At 47.3% G+C, this 21,009-nt stretch overlaps 1 protein-coding gene across 2 annotated transcripts in view; it reads left to right on the forward strand.

The window, feature by feature from the left end:
• The window catches only part of rasgrf1 (Ras protein specific guanine nucleotide releasing factor 1), a 173,218-nt gene that overhangs the window by 128,585 nt on the left and 23,624 nt on the right, over positions 1–21,009 (forward strand). For both annotated transcript variants that reach the window (XM_038813451.1, XM_038813452.1), the window contains 5 exons: positions 536–706; positions 5,853–5,959; positions 16,367–16,479; positions 18,749–18,809; positions 18,905–18,999. In XM_038813451.1, coding sequence (XP_038669379.1) covers positions 536–706; positions 5,853–5,959; positions 16,367–16,479; positions 18,749–18,809; positions 18,905–18,999 — 547 coding nt within the window. The remainder of the gene's footprint in view (positions 1–535; positions 707–5,852; positions 5,960–16,366; positions 16,480–18,748; positions 18,810–18,904; positions 19,000–21,009) is intronic.

The raw sequence follows: 21,009 nt of genomic DNA on the forward strand, positions 1-21,009 counted from the left end.
CGGGGGGGGGGGGGGGGGGGGGGGGGGGGGGGCAGGGGGGGGGGGGGGGGGGGGGGGGGGGGGAATGATGACACTCGGACACAGAATGACAGTCACTATGTAATTGTTGCATTGTGTGGACAAAGTTACTGAAAATGATACGGCCGCTGTGCCATATTGAGAATGATAGTCTCTATATTGCATCAAAACTATTACAGATACTGCGTGGTACATAATGGAATTAATAACTGAGAATGGGGGTGGCACAATGGCCCAGTGGTTAGCACTGCTGCCTCACAGCACGGAGGACCCGGGTTCGATCCCGGCCCTGGGTCACTGTCCTTGTGGAGTTTGCACATTCTCCCCGTGTCTGCGTGGGTCTCACCCCCACAACCCAAAGATGTGCAGGGTAGGTGGACTGGCCACGCGGAATTGCCCCTTAATTGGAATAAAAATTGGGTCCTCTAAACTTATCGGGGGAAAATAAATAAATAACTGAGAATGACCAGGCTTTGTGGAATTGTGATCATTACAATGATATGTTGTGACTCCACAGAATTCTCCTTGTTTTCCTACAATAACGGAGTGGTGGTCACATCCAGCCGAGAGATGGACAGCAATCGCAGTGCAGTTTCAGCAACCTCAGCCTTTGCCATTGCCACAGCGGGAGCCAACGAGGGCACCCCAACCAAGGAGAAGTGCAGGCGGATGTCCTTGGCCAGCGCAGGTACATTTTACACTTTGGCACAGGGGAACTGACCTCTTTATGCTGGAGAGTTGGGGGCAGCACGGTAGCATTGTGGATAGCACAATCGCTTCACAGCTCCAGGGTCCCAGGTTCGATTCCCGGCTTGGGTCACTGTCTGTGCGGAGTCTGCACATCCTCCCCGTGTGTGCGTGGGTTTCCTCCGGGTGCTCCGGTTTCCTCCCACAGTCCAAAGATGTGCAGGGTAGGTGGATTGGCCATGATAAATTGCCCTTAGTGCCCAAAATTGCCCTTAGTGTTGGGTGGGGTTACTGGGTTATGGGGATAGGGTGGTGGTGTTGACCTTGGGTGGGGTGCTCTTTCCAAGAGCCGGTGCAGACTCGATGGGCCGAATGGCCTCCTTCTGCACTGTAAATTCTTAAAAAAAAATGATTCTCTTTCTCGGTAACTGATTCTATATCAAGGGGACATTTGAGCCACGTTAATTAATAAGATCGAGGGCTGTGGGGACAGACACAGAATGGATTGCCTTTTTAATTTACAAAACAAGCAGCATCAGCATAAATAAAGGAAACAAATATTGGAATATATCTCATAAGGTTCCATAGATCAATATTAACATACAGACTAGGAGCAGGAGGAGGCCATTCAGCCCCTCGAGCCTGCCCCACCATCCAAAGAGATCATGGTAGATCTGATTGTGGCATCAACTCTACTTTCCTGTCTCTTCGCTAAATTCCGTGATTCCATTGTCAATCAAGAATTTATCTAACTCCCGGCGGCAGTGCAGGGCCGCGTATCAGCGCAGGGCCAGTGCGCAGCATCAACACTTGGCCGGGATTTTGGAGAATCCAGGCCCTTATATTTAAATTGTGTCCCCTAGTTTTAGTGCAACTGTGCCACAACATTCCTACTTTTATATTCCATTCCCCTTTCAATAAATAACAATGTTCCAGCTGCTCTCCCAGTCACTTGCTGTACCTGCATGTTAGCTTTCAGTGATTGATGTACCAGGGCATCTCGATCCCTCAGTTCCACAGAATTCAGCAATCTCTCTCCATTCAAATAGTTTTTCTATTCATCTTGCCAAAGTGAACAAGGTTGTATTTTCCCAAATCATATTCCATCAGCCAATATCTTGCCTTAGTCACTAAACCTGTCGACGTCCCTTTGCAGGCTCCTTGGCCAGAACTTTCCAGCCCAAATGTCCAGCGAGCCGTTGAAATCTCTGCTCACGTCAGCCGCCCCAGAGGATCCAGCTGGCGTGAAGCACTGGAAGAATTTGGTGCTTATATGTCTTCACAACTTCCTTTCCTGTCTATCTTTGTGTCTATCTTTGCGTCTATCGATCATCTCAGTAATTTGGCAACCATACATTCCGTCCCTTGATCCAAGTCACTGATATACTTGCCCTGAAAAAGGGGCAGCAGGGTAGCATGGTGGTTAGCATAAATGCTTCACAGCTCCAGGGTCCCAGGTTCGATTCCCGGCTGGGTCACTGTCTGTGTGGAGTCTGCACGTCCTCCCCCTGTGTGCGTGGGTTTCCTCCGGGTGCTCCGGTTTCCTCCCACAGTCCAAAGATGTGCGGGTTAGGTGGATTGGCCATGCTAAATTGCCCGTAGTGACCTAATAAAAGTAAGGTTAAGGGGGGGGGTTGTTGGGTTACAGGTATAGGGTGGATACGTGGGTTTGAGTAGGGTGATCATGGCTCGGCACAACATTGAGGGTCGAAGGGCCTGTTCTGTGCTGTACTGTTCTATGTTCTATATAGATTGTAAATAGTGGATGCCCCAGCACTGCTTCCTGTGGTACTCCACTAGTCACTATCTGACAACTCAAAAATGACCCATTTTCCCCTCCTTTCTGCTCCTGTTAGCTATCCAATCCTCTATCCATGCTACATGTTAACCCCCCCCCCCCCCCCCCCCCCCACACACTCACACACACACACTGAGCTCTTTTTTGTGCAGTAGCCTTTGATGTGACACCTTATCTGATTGAAAATCCTGTCTCATTGCACATCACCAGGTCTAGATTAACCTGCTCTCTGGTTGGCTCTAGAACATGCTGCTCTAAGAAATTGTCCTGAATAAACTCTATGAACTCATTTTCCAGACTACCTTTGCCAATCTGATGTCAATCAATACACCCTGTTGCGAGAGTGAGTCAAGCAGAGCCTCATGAAATTGCAATCTTGACACAGTTTTTTTCCATTAATGAAAGTAACGCAGTGAATTTTATCTGAAGTTGTGGTGTATCAGTGCAGAATCATAGGATCATACAGCACAGAAGGAGTCCATTTGGCCCAACTCTCTGCTGGCTCTGTAAGAGTCTGATAAAGGGATCTGTGTTAGAAACTGCAAAATGTATGTGGTTAACAAGAGAGTGTGTGGTATATTGCACCATGAATATTTTGATGAAGGATATCCTACTGAGAGATTTACTTGTCTGTTATTGAGGCAGTTGCAGGAAGTTCATGTCCCATTCTTTGAGGGGTGCAATAGAGGGTGCAGGGTCGATCTTGTCAGGCAATAGAGAAAAATGGGCAAGTGTGAATCAGCATGATTGAAGTCAACAGAATTACAACTGGGGAGAGATGGAAATCTGTTTGCAATATCCAATGATGCAATATCGCCAGTGCTTGCTTTTGTCAAAGTTAAACCTTTCCCCCTAGAATTGTCATTCTCATGTGTTTCTGATATGCGTGGCGCTCATTATACAATTTACCAGAAGGGCAGCATGGTGGTGCAGTGGTTAGCGCTGCTGCCTCATGGCGCCGAGGACCCGGGTTCGATCCTGATCCCGGGTCACTGTCCGTGTGGAGTTTACACATTCTCCCCGTGTCTGCGTGGGTCTCACCCCCACAACCCAAAGATGTGCAGATTGGCCACGCTAAATTGCCCCTTAAGTGGAAGAAAAAGAATTGGGCAATTTACATTTGAAAAAGAAATAAATAAACTTACCAGAGATTGGTTCACACATCACTCTCATGGGTGGATCCCAACACACCAAATCTTCAGGAATGGCTTGAGATCTGAGAGAACTCTCAGTGAAGCAAATGGCTGCAAGAATAGCAACCCCTGTTTGAAAACTACTGAACAATTTTAAGTTTACATAAGCTGTTATATCTCTGAAAGTCAGGCAGTTGGAGCACAATTCTTACAAGTTTACAAAGATACATATTACAAACATGCATCTTCAAACCCAACCAAGAGTTTTCCATGGGAGCACAAGAGAATCCTCAACTAATATCCATCCCATTCCTGCAATTAAACCCTCAAATAATATACAATTAACACGAGAGCTCACATTAGTTTTTGAAAGTGTGAGGGAACCACTTACATTTAACATATTAAGCAAATCTATGAACCAGTAAGGAAAGTAAAGTCGCCATAGTTCTAGATGGCCACAGGCTCCTTTCCCTTTGAGCGGGAGAGCTGACTGGCAGTGATTTGGGGCCACTGCTGTTTGTCATTTTTATAAATGACCTGGAAGAGGGTGTAGAAGGATGGGTTAGTAAATTTGCAGATGACACGAAGGTCGGTGGAGTTGTGGATAGTGCTGAAGGATGTTATAGGATACAGAGGGACATAGATAAGCTGCAGAGCTGGGCTGAGAGGTGGCAGCTGGAGTTTAATGCGGAAAAGTGTGAGGTGGTTCACTTTGGAAGGAGTAACAGGAATGTAGAGTACTGGGCGAATGGCAAGATTCTTGGTAGTGTAGATGAACAGAGAGATCTCGGCATCCAGGTACATAAATCCCTGAAAGTTGCCACCCAGGTTAATAGGGCTGTTAAGAAGGCATATGGTGTGCTAGCCTTTATAAGCAGGGGGATTGAGTTTCGGAACCACAAGGTCATGCTGCAGCTGTACATAACTCTGGTGCGGCCGCACCTGGAGTACTGCGTGCAGTTCTGGTCACCACATTATAGGAAGGATGTGGAAGCTTTGGAAAGGGTTCAGAGGAGATTTACTAGGATGTTGCCTGGTATGGAGGGAAGGTCTTACGAGGAAAGGCTCAGGGAATTGAGGTTGTTTTCGTTAGAGAGGAGAAGGCTGAGAGGTGACTTAATAGAGACATATAAGATAGTCAGAGGGTTAGATAGGGTGGACAGTGAGAGTCTTTTTCCTCGGGTGGTGATGACCAACACGAGGGGACATAGCTTTAAATTGAGGGGTGATAGATATAGGACAGATATCAGAGGCAGTTTCTTTACTCAGAGAGTAATAGGGGTGTGGAACGCCCTGCCTGCAACAGTAGTAGACTCGCCAACTTTAAGGGCATTTAAGTGGTCACTGGATAGACATATGGATGAAAATGGAATAGTGTAGGTCAGATAGGCTTCAGATGGTTTCACAGGTCGTCGCAACATCAAGGGCCAAAGGGCCCATACTGCGCTGTAGTGTTCTATGTTCTATGTTCTATGAGGATCACAACAGGGTACGGTCAGGCCTTCATGAATAACCTCAGCCAGTACAGGAATTGAACCCAGGCTGTTAGCCTCTCTCTCCAACCAGCTGACCGGCTGACTGAACTAAACCCGTCTCCAGTGAGTGCAACGTAACAGGGATAGTCATTGTGAAAAGTCGAATAGTAGGAGATCAAAATCTGGGAGCTAAACTAATCCTTCATGACTGACTTTTAAATACACAGTATTCTTTACCTTCCTTTGAAGAATTGCAGATTGCCAATTCGTTTCCCGCTATCTCGAAGTTGCTTCAAAAACTTCCAGTGAATGAGATTTACCAACCTCCCGTCAGCCCCTCATCTCTGCTCAAACAGAACTGTTTCAGCCAGAATGAAGTTACCAAAATATCTTGGATTTTCAATATCTATCTCAAAAAGGAATAGTTTGTTAAATACCAAAGGACATACAATCCATATATTAAGCTCCCTCCTGTTGCCAGAGAGGTTGTAATAAGGAGCTTTGCTCAATGCAATGACTTTAGTGATTAAACGTGGAGAAGAGGTTCCACTTTCAGAAAACAAGGCTCAAACCTGGGAAACGTTTTGACAGAAGCGTAAGAAACCTGTGAGAGATTGATTTCAGATATATAATCATGTATTCAAAGGGGGAGGACATAATACATCATCGGAAGATGTGCCTCGCTCATTGGTACCATTCTGTTTAACTATCTGTGAATTTACTTTCTGCTGTTGATTCTAGGTTTTCCTGCTGATCAAAGGATTTGTGACAAAGAGTTTGTCATTCGAAGAGCAGCGACGAATCGTGTGCTTAACGTGCTGAGGCACTGGGTCTCAAAGCATTCCCAGGTAGTGTTTTGGCCGTGAACATTAGCCAAGCTAATGGGTCTTGTACTAAGTTCGTCTCCATTTTGTTGCAGCTTCTACTAAACGTGTGCACCTCACACTGAAATGAATTGGCTGATCAATAGTCTTTATTAGTGTCACAAGTCGGCTTACATTAACACTGCAATGAAGTTACTGTGAAAAGCCCCCAGTCGCCTCATTCCGGAGCCTGCTTGGGTACACAGAGGGAGAATTCAGAATGTCCAATTCACCTAACAAGCTCGTCTTTCGGGACTTGTGGGAGAAAACTGGAACACCCGGAAGAAACTCATGAAGACATAGAGAGATCATGCAGATTGCGCACAGTGACCCAAGCCAGGAATCGAACCTGGGACCTTGTTGCTTTGAAGCAACAGTGCTAACCACTATGCTGGAAACCTCACAACCTTTTTGCAAGCACTTGGATGAGCATACCGATGCAAGAATAGACACTTGTGTGCCCAGGTGACAGGTTGTACCAAATTTCTGGGACCCTATTAGCTAAATGGACAATTCCCTTAGATTTGGGCGGCATGGTAGCACAGTGGATAGCACTGTTGCCACAAAGTGCCAGGGTCCCAGGTTCGATTCCCGTTTGGGTCACTGTCTGCGCAGAGTCTGCACGTTCTCCCCGTGTCTGCGTGGGTTTCCTCCGGGTGCTCCGGTTTCCTCCCACAAAGTCCCGAAAGACGTGTCGTTCGGTGAATTGGACATTCGGAATTCTCCCTCCGTGTACCCGAACAGGCCCCGGAGTGTGGCAACCAGGGGATTGTCACAATAACTTCATTGCAGTGTTAATGTAAACCTACTTGTGTCACTGAGAAAAAGATTGAGAGATTGAGACTTGTTGGAGGAAACTGGAGCACCCGGAGGAAACCACGCAGACGCGGGCAGAAGGTGCTGACTCCACACAGACAGTGACCCAAGCCGGGGATGAAACCCGGGTCCCTGACGCTGTGAAGCAAGAGTGCTAACCATTGTGCCATCATGCCGACCTTACTATGCTGTAATCGTTGACTAAAGGGATGAGGCAAAACAATGGCACATGGCAATGGAGGTGTTACTATGCAGTTTTAATAAAGAATAATAAATATGGCTATTTACGCAGTTGAGTTGTTTAAGATGATTAAAGTATTTAATGGGTTAGGTAGAGAGAAACAATTTCCTCTGGTGGAAAAACTTCTAAATAAGGGACATAACACTGGTATGCACTGCCAATTGAGGTGGTTGAGGCAGGTACATTAGTGACCTTTAAGACTTATCTAAATAGACACATGAACAGACGGGATACAGAAGGACAGTTGGTCTGGACAGGACATGTGATCGGCGCAGGATTGGAGGGCCGAAGGGCATGTTCCTGTGCTGTATTGTTCTTTGTTCTATAAGCTTAAAATTAGAGCTAAGCCATTAAAGGGTGATGTCAGGAAGTGGTTCTTCACACAAAGGGCAGCACGGTAGCATAGTGGTTAGCATCAATGCTACACAGCTCCAGGGTCCCAGGTTCGGTTCCCGGCTGGGTCACTGTCTGTGCGGAGTCTGCACGTCCTCCCCGTGTGTGTGGGTTTCCTCCGGGTGCTCCGGTTTCCTCCCACAGTCCAAAGATGTGCGGGTTAGGTGGATTGGCCATGCTAAATTGCCCGTAGTGTCCTAAAAAGTAAGGTTAAGGGGGAAGTTGTTGGGTTGCGGGTATAGGGTGGATATGTGAGTTTGAGTAGGGTGATCATTGCTCGGCACAACATCGAGGGCCGAAGGGCCTGTTCTGTGCTGTACTGTTCTAAATCTAAAGAAGAAGAGCTACTACCACCTTAATGGGGTTGATAGTGACGGATAGTAAATGTGGTCCCTTCCACTTCATCCACATCCCAAAAATACACATCGAATATTATTTTAGAACCATTAGCATGAGCATAAATGGATCAATGGCCTTCTTCATCTGTATTAATTTCATGACTTTTCTCTCGGAGGCTGTAGCCTTGGGTTATTGATAATGCTGAGCATGAAAGATTAAGGGTGAGATTTAAGTTGAAACAGGGTTTTTGGACAGAGGCTCGAGGTTATATTGCAAAGAATAGAAAACTCATATTAAAAAGTTGCTCTAAGGCTTCAAACAAGAATTCCCTTTTCATGTTTCAGTGAAGCTGCCACAATAAATTGCGTTGGAATTCCAATTACTGCTTCAGGTATATTGCTGATTCTGGTCACTGAAGCATACTTCCCACACCAGGAGGACGATGTAGCTCAGATACAGAGCCAGTGGGCCAGCTTTCCCAATTCTAATGTTGATGGTTACCCATTTAACCGATTCATTTCTTGTTACTGTGCTAATTGGGACATTTAGGCTATTGCCTGGACTCTCAGAGGAAGAAAGAGTGAAAGAAAGAAAGTTTGATGAATGGATTGATTGATCTATGGAATGATCGACAGATCCTCCAGATTAGGCACAACTGGGAGGAGTTTATGTGGTAATTTGAGCTCCACTCTGTTGTACAGTAAGAAGTCTTACAACACCAGGTTAAAGTCCAACAGGTTTGTTTCAAATCACTAGCTTTCGGAGCGCAGCTCCTTCCTCAGGTGAATGAAGACTAAGAACAGGACCTCCCAGAATGCTGAGTGAATCTCTTCATTCAGCTGAGGAAGGAGCAGTGCTCCGAAAGCTAGTGATTTGAAACAAACCTGTTGGACTTTAACCTGGTGTTGTAAGACTTCTTACTGTGCTCACCCCAGTCCAACGCCGGCATCTCCACATCATGATTATGTTGTAGATCATAGAGCTAACTACATATGAATGAAGTTTCACTTCATAAACGTCTAGGATCCCTGAGGAAATGATGACCGCCCCCCTTTCACTGCAACTGTCTCAGAGCGTATTTTCCATAGATTGCTGGAAACAAGCTTTCTAGGAACCTTCAAGTGTTTATTAACCATTTACAACTATATTCAGAGATAGTAAGGCACGAAGCTGCTTGCAGAACCATCGCTCACTAAGCTCTGGTTCCCCCACCCCCCTCACAAATCCTGCGTTGTATTCATTGAATATTACACATCCTACTTTCACCCCCCACCACCAAATATCTCTTGTGGTGATGACATTAATTTCCAACATCAGTTCTTGGCTTACTTGAAAGGCGTGTAGGACGTATTTGCTCTATTTGTTCCTGGAATGCGCATGAATCAGGCGGCTTCTGATTTGTTGTGGGAGGTTGATGAATGGATGTTCTCTTTTCATTCTTTTCTTTTGAGGAAGTTCCTTTTGAAATTATGATGCTATCGCCCCGATCTTGAAGGAATAGAACTTTGTCAGCTTCTCCTGATGTTCGCCCAGCTGTAGTAGGTCTGTAATCTTCAAATCCAGCAAGTCCGTTGTCCAGTAAAAATGCCTGTTACTTAAGCACCTTCAATGATTCCTGTCCCTGGGGTGAAGTGCTATGCAATCCCAAAGCCCCATGAATGAATCAGATGAATAAACGGAAGAATGAAGATTATTTTCAAGCAGAGTTGATGGTTCTTTGTTGGTATTGTAGGTGTTCATGTAGTATGCACACATTCTGCCCTCAAACCAGTGTGTTTCTTTCCTTCACACGGCATTGATAACACAAGAGATTCAGAAATTAAATCAACATCTGGGGTAGAGCTGGATTTAGCCTACTTTTCTGTTGCTAGGTAGTCTTCTACCTGATGGGTTCTTCGTCTATTGCTTGCCTTCCTTCTACATCTGAGATGCATGTTAGATCAGGAGGTAACTCTTCAGCAGTTATTTCTTCTCTGGGTTTTCCAAAATCAAATTTATTTTCTGCAATTGTTTCACTCAGCATTCTGGGAAGTCCCATTCTTAGTTGTTGTCAGGCAAGTCAGTCCCTGCACGAGGTTGTATTATGTCGGTTTAGCTCAGTTGGCTGGGCGGCTGGTTCGTGATACGGAGGGACGCCAGCACCGTGGGTTCAATTCCTGCACTGGCTGAGGTTATTCATGAAGGCCCTGCCTTCTCAACCTTACTCCTTGCCGAGTTGACTTACCACTAGTCAGTTCACTCTCAAAAAAGGGGAGAGCGTGGTTTTGTGAAGGGGAGATCGTGCCTCACTAATTTGATCGAGTTTTTCGAGGAAGTGACAAAGATGATAGATGAGGGGAAGGCAGTAGATGTTGTATGCATGGACTTCTGTGAAGCCTTTGACAAGGTACCTCATGGTAGACTAGTACAAAAGGTGAAGTCACATGAGATAAAAGGAGAGCTGGCAAGTTGGATACAGAGCTGGTTTGGGCACAGAAGGCAGAGGGTAACAGTAGAAGGATGCCTTTCTGAATGGAAGGCTGTGACTAGCGGCATTCCACAGGGATCAGTTCTGGGACCTTTGTTGTTCGTGCTGTATATAAATGATTGGGAAGAAAACATAGCTGGTCTCATTAGTAAGTTCGCAGACAACACAAAAATTGGTGGAGTTGCGGGTAGTGAAGAGGATTGTCAGAGGAGACAGCAGGATATAAATTGGTTGGAGTCTTGGGCGGAGAAATGGCAGATGGAGTTTAATCCAGACAAGTGTGCGGTAATGTATTTTGGAAGGTCCAATGCATATAGGAATTACACAATAAATGGTAATAAGTCTTACAACACCAGGTTAAAGTCCAACAGGTTTGTTTCAAACACGAGCTTTCAGAGCACTGCTCCTTTCTCAGGTGAATGGAGAGGTATGTTCCAGGTATGTTCCTTTTTGTCTATATAAATGTTTCTGGATCATACCTCTCCATTCACCTGAGGAAGGAGCTGCGCTCCGAAAGCTCATGTTTGAAACAAACCTGTTGGACTTTAACCTGGTGTTGTAAGACTTCTTACTGTGCTCACCCCAGTCCAACGCCAGCATCTCCACATCACAATAAATGGTAGAACTCCAGCAAGTACTGACAGGCAGAGAGATCTGGGCATGCATGTCCACCGATCACTGAAAGTGGCAACACATGTGGATAAGGTGGTCAAGAAGGCATACGGCATGCTGGCCTTCATCGGTCAGGGCATTGAATATAAAAATTGGCAAGTCATGTTGCAGCCAATTAGTTAGGCCTTATTTTGAATATTGTGTACAATTCTGGGGCAAAATTCTGAGAATTGCCCGGGACCGGCGTAAATTCTGCCCTCGCCGTAGCCGGAATTCTCTGCCACCCGGGAATTGGCGGGGGTGGGAATCACGCCGCGCCGATCGGCGAGCCTCCTGCGGCGATTCTCCGGCCTGCAATGGGCCGAAGTCCCGCCGCTGGGAGTCCTCTCCCGCCGCCGTGGTTTCAACCACCTCTGGTGGTGGCGGGATTGGCGGCGCGAGCGGGCCCCTGGGGTCCTGGGGAGGGGCGCGGGGCGATCGGACCCCGGGGGGTGCCCACAGGGTGGCCAGGCCCGCGATCGGGGCCCACCGATCGGCGGGCAGGCCTGTGCCGTGGGGGGCACTCTTTTTCTTCCGCCGCCGCCACGGCCTCCACCATGGCGGAGGCGGAAGAGAACCCCCCTACTGCGCATGCGCCGGTGGTGACGTCAGCGGGAGCTGACGCATCGGCGCATGCACGAACCGGTGAAGGCCTTTCGGCCAGCCCCGCGCCGGCCGGCGGGCGTCAAATGCCGTTGGAGCCGGTTTTGGCGCCAGTCGGCGTGGCGGCAATCACTCCGGCGCGGGCCTAGCCCCTCAATGTGAGGGCTTGGCCCCTAAAGGTTCGGAGAATTCCACACCTTTCGGGAGGCCCGACGCCAGAGTGGTTGGCGCCACTCCGCTACACCGGGACCCCCCGCCCCGCCAGGTAGGGGAGAATCCCGCCCCTGATCGCCACACTACCAGAAGGATGTGGAGGCTTTGAAGAGGGTCCAGAAGCAGTTTACTAAGATGTTGTCTGGTACGGAGGGCATTAGCTATGAGGAGAGGTTAGACAAACTCGGTCTGTTCTCACTGGAACGACGGGGGCTGAGATGTGACCTGATAGAGGTCTACAAGCTTATGAGTGGATAGTCAGATGCTCTTTCCTAGGGTAGGAGAGACAAGTACGAGGTGACATAGGTTTAAAGTGTGTGGGGAAAAGTTTAGAACTGATGTGTGAGGCTAGCTTTTTACACAGAGGGTGGTAAATATATGTAACGCGCTGCCTGGGGAGGTGGTGGGAGCAGGGACGATAGCGGCATTTAAGGGGCATCTAGACAAATATATGAATAGGGTGGGAATGGAAGGATACGGACTCTGTAAGTGCCTACGGTTTTAGTTTAGGCAGGTACCATGGTCAGCACATGCTTGGAGGGCCGAAGGGCCTGTTCCTGTGCTGTATTGTTCTTTGTTCTTTGTTCTTTCCTTCAAACTGGACTGAGACAGTGGTCAGACTCCACAAAACTTGTCTATCACCCTGGATTAAAACTCGGTTCTGCTTCCATAGCTCAGACTGTCGTGTTAATTGCACTGTCTAGGACAATGTTAGAACTTCTCTGACTCTTGCCAGAAAATCAGACAAGGTTTCATCGAGCACACCCATCGCTATACTTGGATTAGTTGATCCTTTAGAACCCAATTATCAGCCAAACGATACAGGTGATCAATGAGAAAGTTAATACTTACGCCAGGTTCCTAAATGCATCTGTTAAACCTTGCCCAGTCTAAAATAGTGTTCCTCCAAAATCCAAAATATCAATCAAAGACTTTAATAACCTCTTTATAGGTTGCAGTATCCTGTGTGTATGGGTTTCACACCCACCGTCCAAAGATGTGCAGGTTAGGTGGATTGGCCATGATAAATTGCCCTTAGTGTTGGGTGGGGTTACTGAGTTATGGTGATAAGGTGGAGGTGTTGACCTTGGGTAGGGTGCTCTTTCAAAGAGCCGGTGCAGACTCGATGGGCCGAATGGCCTCCTTCTGCACTGTAAATTCTATGATATCTATGTCTCCAGCTGGTCAAATACAATCAAATACAATAGAATTCATAGAATCCCGACAGTGCAGAAGGAGGTCATTCAGCCCATCGAGTCTGTACAGGCCCTCTGGAACAGCACTTCACCTAGGCCCATTTATCCCACCCTATCCCCGTAACCCCACCTAACCTCTAATCTATTGGTCACTAAGGACAATTTAGCACGGCCAGTCCACCTAACCTGCATAGCTTTGGGCTGTGGGTGGAAACCGGAGGAAACCCACGCAGACGGGGGGGGGGAGAACGTGCAAACTCCACACAGACAGTCATCCGAGGTCGGAATTGATCCTGGGTCCCTGGCGCTGTGATGCAGCAGTGCTAAACATGCTGACGTTCAACAGCTTCAAAGTTAACAAAGGCTTCAAACATCAGGAATGTAACATTCTAAGAACAAAGAAAGGTACAGCACAGCAACTGGCCCTTCAGCCCTCCAAGCCTGCACAGACCCTGCTGCACCTCTAACCTTCCAAACTCCTGAAGGAAAAACTTCTGAAGTAAAAGAGGGAAAATAAGAATATTGATCTGAACTGGTCTTGTATACTTTAAAATGGAACACCAGTAAAACGGAGAAGATTTCAACGGCACGTGGACCAGCCATAGAAGAGCAATTTTACATGCATCGGTAGCTTATTTAAATCAGAAGCCTCTAAATGAGTTCTATAATCTAGAATTAACTAATAATCTCCCAGTGCTACTTCTCGCTAATCTAAACTGCTCCTTGAGCTGTGATCAACCCCACTCCTCTGCTAACACTACCCAAGATTCCCTGAGGCCTGATATTTATACTGGGAACTGGTGGTGCCCTCTAGTGTTTGAATTAGACTGAGATGTAATAATTAACCCTTCACTGGCGTACCTATATACATATCAATTACACTAGTCCACTTTTCCTCCTGTGGGAGCCAGACAACACAATGGCCCTGCAGACGATGGGTCTGCTCCAGCCAATCGCAAACAAAGGCATTCTTTCCAGATCTCAATATCCCATTATGGTGCTAATTTCCGAAGCGTTGCCTGTTCGAAGACAATGATGTTGACAAGAGGGCTTCATTTCGATAACCCAAAACTAGTGTCTCCAAGAACAAAAGGACTTCTGACTCCCATCAAACATCTCAAGACTCCAGCCATAGGAATATAGTTCCTTTGGGCAACATTGAGGAGGTGTGTCACACGATCTCCTCCAAGTTGTGCTGTAATATTGTCTGGGGGAACCGAACTCAGGCAGTTACTGTTTGACCCCTAACGTGAACAGAACCCCAAGCCTGTGCTGCTGGTGGCAGGTAAAAGAACTCTGACCCTCATCAAACCTGCCAACTGCTGGAACCTTGGAAACCGGGCCTCCCACCTGCTGCACTCCACGTGTGTTCTCCCATCGAGGTTTGACTGCCATTCTAAGTTGTGAATAAGATTGATACTTCAGGGCAGTACTGAGAGAATTCTGTCATTTCAGAGTTGCAGTTTTTTGGATGAAACACTAACCTGAGGTCATCTCAGCCTACATAGAATAATAGAATTTACAGTGCAGAAGGAGGCCAATCAGCCCATCGAGACTGCGCCAGCCCTACCCGAGCTCACACCTCCACTCTAACCCCGTAACCCCCAACCAAACATTTCTTTTTGGACACTAAGGGCAACTTAGCATGCTCAATCCACCTAACAGCACATCTTTGGACTGTGGGAAGAAACCAGAGCGCTCGGAGGAAACCCACGCTAATACGGGGAGAACGTGCAAACTCCGCACAGACAGTGACCCAAGCCAGGAATCGAACCTGGGACTCTGGAGCTGTGAAGCAACAGTGCTAACCGCTGTGCTAACGTGCCGCCCCACGTGTGGACCAGTGTTGAAGATCCTCAGCGTTATTCATAGAAAAGCAAGCCACAGCTGGAATGTATTCTTCCACCAGCCTGACTGAAACATTATGTTGATTTGTCATTTACTTCACTGTCTGCGCGCAATTTGAAAGATACATTTTGGATATTAAAACAATGACTGAACTTCAAAAGTACTTCATTGGTTGAGACGTGCATTGGGACACTCAAAATGCTTACTGGTGCCTTCAGAATGCGGTGTTTATTGTCAATAAGTTGCAAAGTGATGTGAGTGGGTTGTGTTTCCGAGCAATACAAGTGAATTCGTTGACAATTTGCATTTTGTAATATTCATTTAGGGGATGTGGGCGTCAAATTGACATCAATGTTGCAAACAACCTGTTGCCCATCCCTAGTTTCCTTGAGAAGGTGATGATGAGCTTCGTTCTTGAACCCCTACAGTCCATGTGGTATAGGGTCACCCACTGTGCAGTTAGGGAGGGAGTTTCTGGATTTTGACCCAGCGACAGTGAAGGACCGGCAGATATATTTCCAAGTCAGGATGGTGATTGACTTGAAGGGAAACCTCCATGTGGTGGGATACTCAGGTATCTGCTACCTTTCTCCTTCTAGATGGTAGCGGTTGTAGGTTTGGAAGGTGCTGCCGAGGAACTATGGTGAGTTTTTGCAGTGCATCTTGTAGATGGTACACACAGCTGCCACTGTCCGTCGGTGATGGAGAGAGTGAATGTTTGTGGGCGGGGGAGCAATCACACGGGGCTGCTTTGTCCTGGATGGCGTTGAGCTTCTTGAGTGTTGGTGGAGCTGCGCTCATCCAGGCAAGTGGAGAGCATTCCATTACACTCCTGACTTGTGCCTTGTAGATGGCGGACAGGCCTTTTGGGGTCAGGAGGTGGGTTTCACACTGCAGGATTCCTAGCCTGTGACCTGCTCTGGCAGCCACAGTATTAATATGGCTGGGTCCAGTTCAGTTTCCGATCAATGGCAACTCCAGGATGTTGATTCTAGGGGATTCAGTGCTGGTAATGCCATTGATTAGACAAGTGGTTAGATCCTCTCTCGTTCGACATGGTCATTGCCTAGTACTTGTGTGGCACAAATGTTACTTTGTATGTTATTTATATAGCACTATGAAAGTACCACTACAAGGTAGGAGCACCATCAAACAAACTTTGACACAAAGCAACATAAAGGTGACCAAAAGCTTGATGAAAGAGGTAGGTTTATAGGAGTGTCACTAAAATAAGGACGCTATGGAGAGACAAAGAGGTTTAGAGAGGGAATCCCAGAGTGTTGGACCCTGGCAGCTTAAGGCAGGGCTGTCAATGGTGGAGCGATTAAAATTAGGGATGTTCAAGACGCCAGAATTTGAGGAAAAATCAGGAGTTAGCAAAGGTATGGAGAAGCTGGGCATTGGTGGAGATGGGCAATGTTATAGATGTGGGAGGAGGCGGTCATGAATGTGCCTTTCGAAGCTCAACTCAGCATCAGATTGACATCAATGTCGCAAACAACCTGGTTTATCAAAATACTGTCCTTGGAATAAGGGTCCAATTTAATCTTCGGTTATCCCGGAGTATTGGGAATTTTACCAGGGTTATTGGGAATGTAAATTTTTTTCCACCTCTTCATCCACAGGATTTTGAAACAAACACGGAACTGAAAACGAAAGTGATTGGTTTTCTCGAGGAAGTCATTCATGACCCTGAGTTGCTGACCCAGGAGAGGAAAGCAGCTGCCAACATCATCAGGCAAGTCTTCCTGAGGAACTAACAAAAATATACAGGGGGGCAAACTCTGAATCATAGCCACAAACACAAGAAATATTTGTTCAGACTGACCTCCTGTGACATTTGGCATAGAATGTACAGCACAGAAACAGATCGATCCGAAATGATCGATGCTGGTGAATTGTTTTATTCATTGATGGGGTGTGGGTGTCGCTGGATTGGATTTGTTTATTGCCACGTGTACCGAGGTGCAGTGAAAAGTCTTTTTCTGTGAGCAGCTCAAACAAATCATTTAGTACATGGAAATAAAAGAAATGAAAAAGAAAATTCATAACAAGGCAACACCAGGCACACACTGGAAATACATAGACACCGACATCGGGTGAAGCATACAGGGGTGAAGTATTATTCAGGTCAGTCCATAAGAGGGTCGTTTAGGAGTCTGGTAACAGCGGGGAAGAAGCTGTTTTTGAGCCTGTTTGTGCGTGTTCCCAGACTTTTGAATCTCCTGCCCGATGGAAGAAGTTGGAAGAGAGAGTAAGCCGGGTGGGAGGGATCTTTGATAATGGCTGGCTGGGCCCCTTTAAGAGTCAACCACGTCGCTGTGGGACTGGAGTCACATGTAGGCCAGACTGGGTAAGGGTGGCAGATTTCCTTCCCTAAAGGACATTAGTGAACCAGATGGGCTTTTACGACAATCGAACAATGGTTTCATGGTCATTGTCAGACTTATAATTCCAGATTTTTATTGAATTCACATTTCACCATCTGTCCTGGTGAGATTTGAACCCAGCTCCCCGAGGATTATCCTTGGTCTCTGGTCCAGCGACAATACCACTACGCCACTGCCTCCCTTGAAGGATCCATACGAACTTTCTACTCCTCTTCATCTCACCCTATCAGTATGCTATACTGGCTTGCCTCTAAAGGCATCTACACTATTCTCCTTAATCATTCCATGGGTAGCAAGTCCTACATTCAAGCCACTCTCCGCATAAAGAAGTTTTTCCTCAATTCCCTATCGGATTATTCGTGCCGATCTTGGGCGGGATTTTCCCATCCCACGGCAGAGTGTCCACGCCGTTGTAAACGCCGTTGTGTTTTACGATGGCGTGTATGGGCCACTGCCAGGAGTAATTCTGGCCCTACAGGGGGCCAGCACGGCGCTGGAGTGGTTCACACTGCACTCCTGCTGTCGATCCCGGCGCCAACTGGGCGCCAGGAGATCCGCGCATGCGCTGTGGCCTCCATCAACGCACGGGCCCCGACGGAACATTGCGCAGGAGTACAGGAGCCAGTGCGGAAGAAAAGAGGCCAGGGGACAGAGACGCCGGCCTGCCAATCGGTGGACCCCGATCGCGGGCCAGGCCGCATCGGTGGCCCCCCCCCCCCACCCCGGGGTCGGAGCCCCCCGTCCCCCTTCCCACAGGCCGCTACCCGACCCTTCCACGCAGAGTTCCCGCCGGCTGCAAGCAGGCGTGGAATGCGCCGGCGGGACTCAGCTTTTTCACGATGGCCGCTCGGCCCATCTCGGGCCGAGAATCGGCAGGCCGACCGTGCCAACCATGCCAGCGCCAATGGTGGAGAATCACATGCCGGCGTCGGGTTTGGTGGCCCGGTCGCGGGGATTCTCCGGCCTGGCCCCCGGGCTGAGAGAATCCCGCCCTTTGATCCCTAATTGTGGACTCCCTCAGAAATACAAACATCGTGTCTAAGTTTACCCTGTCATACCTTTCCGTAATGTTAATGACCCCTACCAGGTCACCGCTCAGCCATCTCCCTTCAAGAAAATCGAGTTCTAATCTGGGCTAAATCGCTGGCTTTTAAAGCAGACCAAGCAGGCCAGCAGCACGGTTCGATTCCCGTACCAGCCTCCCCGGACAGGCGCCGGAATGTGGCGACTAGGGGCTTTTCACAGTAACTTCATTGAAGCCTACTCGTGGCAATAAGCGATTTTCATTTCATTTCATTCATATGGAACTTGGTGAGAATATTTTGTTTTTTAAGGATCTGTACCTAAAAGGCCACCACTCCAGTGTTGTCCATGGGAACCAGGTAAGTGAGGCAGCTGGGAAATCACCAATGTGACTGTCAGATCAGTAAATTGTTTTAAATCATCTCTAAATTTGCTGATGGCCTGTGAGTTTTATACCTGTGTGCTCCAGTCCTGAGCTGCATGGGTAGCTTGCTTACTTCAATGTTATTAACAGATTTCAGTATTTGAAAGACCTCTGTCACATCTCCTCTTAGTATCGTCTGATTAATAACACAGAGTGTTTCCAACTTCCAGGACGTTGAGCCAGGAAGACTCCGTGGACAATCAAACAACTTTGGAAGAGATAATGAACATGGTCGGTATCTATTTTTAATATGTTGCTTTAATTTGAGCCGTGACTTGAGAAGTTTTCTTTTTAAAGTCGCATCTTCTTTCCTCTCCTTTGAAAAGGTGGAGGAAGAAACATTTGAAAACCTCTCTGCCCTGGAGATAGCTGAAGAGTTGACATTATTGGATCATCTTGTCTTTGGGTGCATTCCATACGAGTAAGTCATTTTTACTCCACCAGGAGGTAAATACCTTTCATAAAATTACACCGAATATACATCACAGAAACAGCTCTTTAATTATTGCTCCATGCAAGTGTGGTGAACGTATTGCATTAACCATTCACCATATATGTAACTGTACCACGCTGTTGCCCATGAGGGCTCCACCTATGGACCATTGTAAGGTATTACCTGTGATGTATGATGATGGTGCCTTTGTGGGCTCCGCCCCTGGCTCCTCCCCTTGAGGTGAGGTATAAAGAGCAGCAGCCCTGTAGGCGGCTCTCAGTAGCAGAGCAGTCGCAGGCAGGCACTGTTCTAGTCGATTAAAGCCACAGTTTACATCTACTCTCTGTTTCACGTGAATTGATGGTCGCATCAGTAAGGCTCCTCCCATCCTTGCTTCATCTCACCCCATCACTCTATACTTCTATTCATTTCCCCCACATGTACTTGATTTTTAAATGTATCTATCCGATTTGCCTCAACTATCCGATGGTCGGGAGTTCCACATGTTAGCCACTCACTGGGTAAGGGCGATTTTCTTGAATTCCTTGTTGGATTTATTAGTGACTGTCAGGAATAGTAGCAGTGTTTAAGGACAGGGTGTGGTGGTATGATTAACATAGCTGCCTGCCATTGGTGCAGAACACCGGCTTACCATTGGCCCTGGTCGGTCATGTGCCTCTCGACCGATTGGTTGAGACCAATCATGTGACGGCTCCCCGATTGGTCGAGAGGCTGAGTTAACCCCGCCTCCAGGGCGAGGTGTAAATACCCAGTACGCCCGGCGGTCGTCCATTTACTGTAGTCGACCGCAGGGCTAACATCGAGCTGATTAAAGCCTTACTTTTGTACAGCAACTCGTCTCGCGTTCAATTGATGGTTCATCACAGGGCTAATAATTGAGAGGCAGGGACTAATAATCCAAAATCATGAGTCCAAATCGCACTTTGACAACTGAAGCTGTTAAATTCAGTTAATTGAATAAAGGCGCGTCTCAATATGGTGACCACGAAGCTGTTGAACTGTTATAAAAACCCAACTGGTCCCTCATTGTCATTTAAAGCAGGAAATCTACCATCCTTACAGGTCTGACTTATATGTAATTCCAGACCCTCTTTGGAAATAGCTTAACAGTTTATTCAGAACAAAGAACATTACAGGACAGGAACAGGCCCTTCGGCCCACCAAGTCTGTACTGATCCAGATTCCTTATTTAGACCTACTACCTATTGCTCAAAGAATCTGTATTCCTCCATTCCCCACCTTCTCATGTAATAATAATAATTTTTATTATTGTCACAAGTAGGCTTACATTAACACTGCAATGAAGTTACTGTGAAAAGCCCCTAGTCGCCACATTCCGGCGCCCGTTCGGGTAAACAGAGGGAGAATTCAGAATGTCCAATTCACCCAACAGCACGTCTTTTGGGACTTGTGGGAGGAAACCGGAGCATCCGGAGGAAACCCACGCAGACACAGGGAGAGCTTGCAGCCAGTGACCGAAGGCGGGAATCGAACCTGGGACCCTGGCGCTGCGAGGCAACAGTGCTAACTACTGTGCTACCGTGTGTCCATCCAGATACATCTTAATTGTTGCTATCGTGGCCGCCTCCACCACCTCCACTGGCAACGTGTACCAGGCACCCACCACCCTCTGTGTGAAAAACTTTCCCCGCATACCTCCCCTAAACTTTCCCCCTCTCACCTTGAACACCTGAGAAATAGCTTCTGACTATCCACCCTTTCTATACCTCTCGTAATTTTGTAGACTTCATCATGTCTCCCCTCAGCTTTTGTCTTTCCAAAGAAAACAATCCGAGTTTATTCAATCACTCCTCATAACCAACACCCTCCAGACCAGGCAACATCCTGGTAAACCTTCTTTGTACTCTCTCGACAAAGCATCCACGCCCGTCTGGTACTGTAACATGGTGATCAGAACTGCACACGATATTCCAAATGTGGCCTGATTAAAGTTTTATACAACTGTAACATGATCTG

The sequence above is a fragment of the Scyliorhinus canicula genome, chromosome 12 (genome assembly GCF_902713615.1).
Source record: "Scyliorhinus canicula chromosome 12, sScyCan1.1, whole genome shotgun sequence".
Lineage (NCBI taxonomy): Eukaryota > Metazoa > Chordata > Chondrichthyes > Carcharhiniformes > Scyliorhinidae > Scyliorhinus > Scyliorhinus canicula.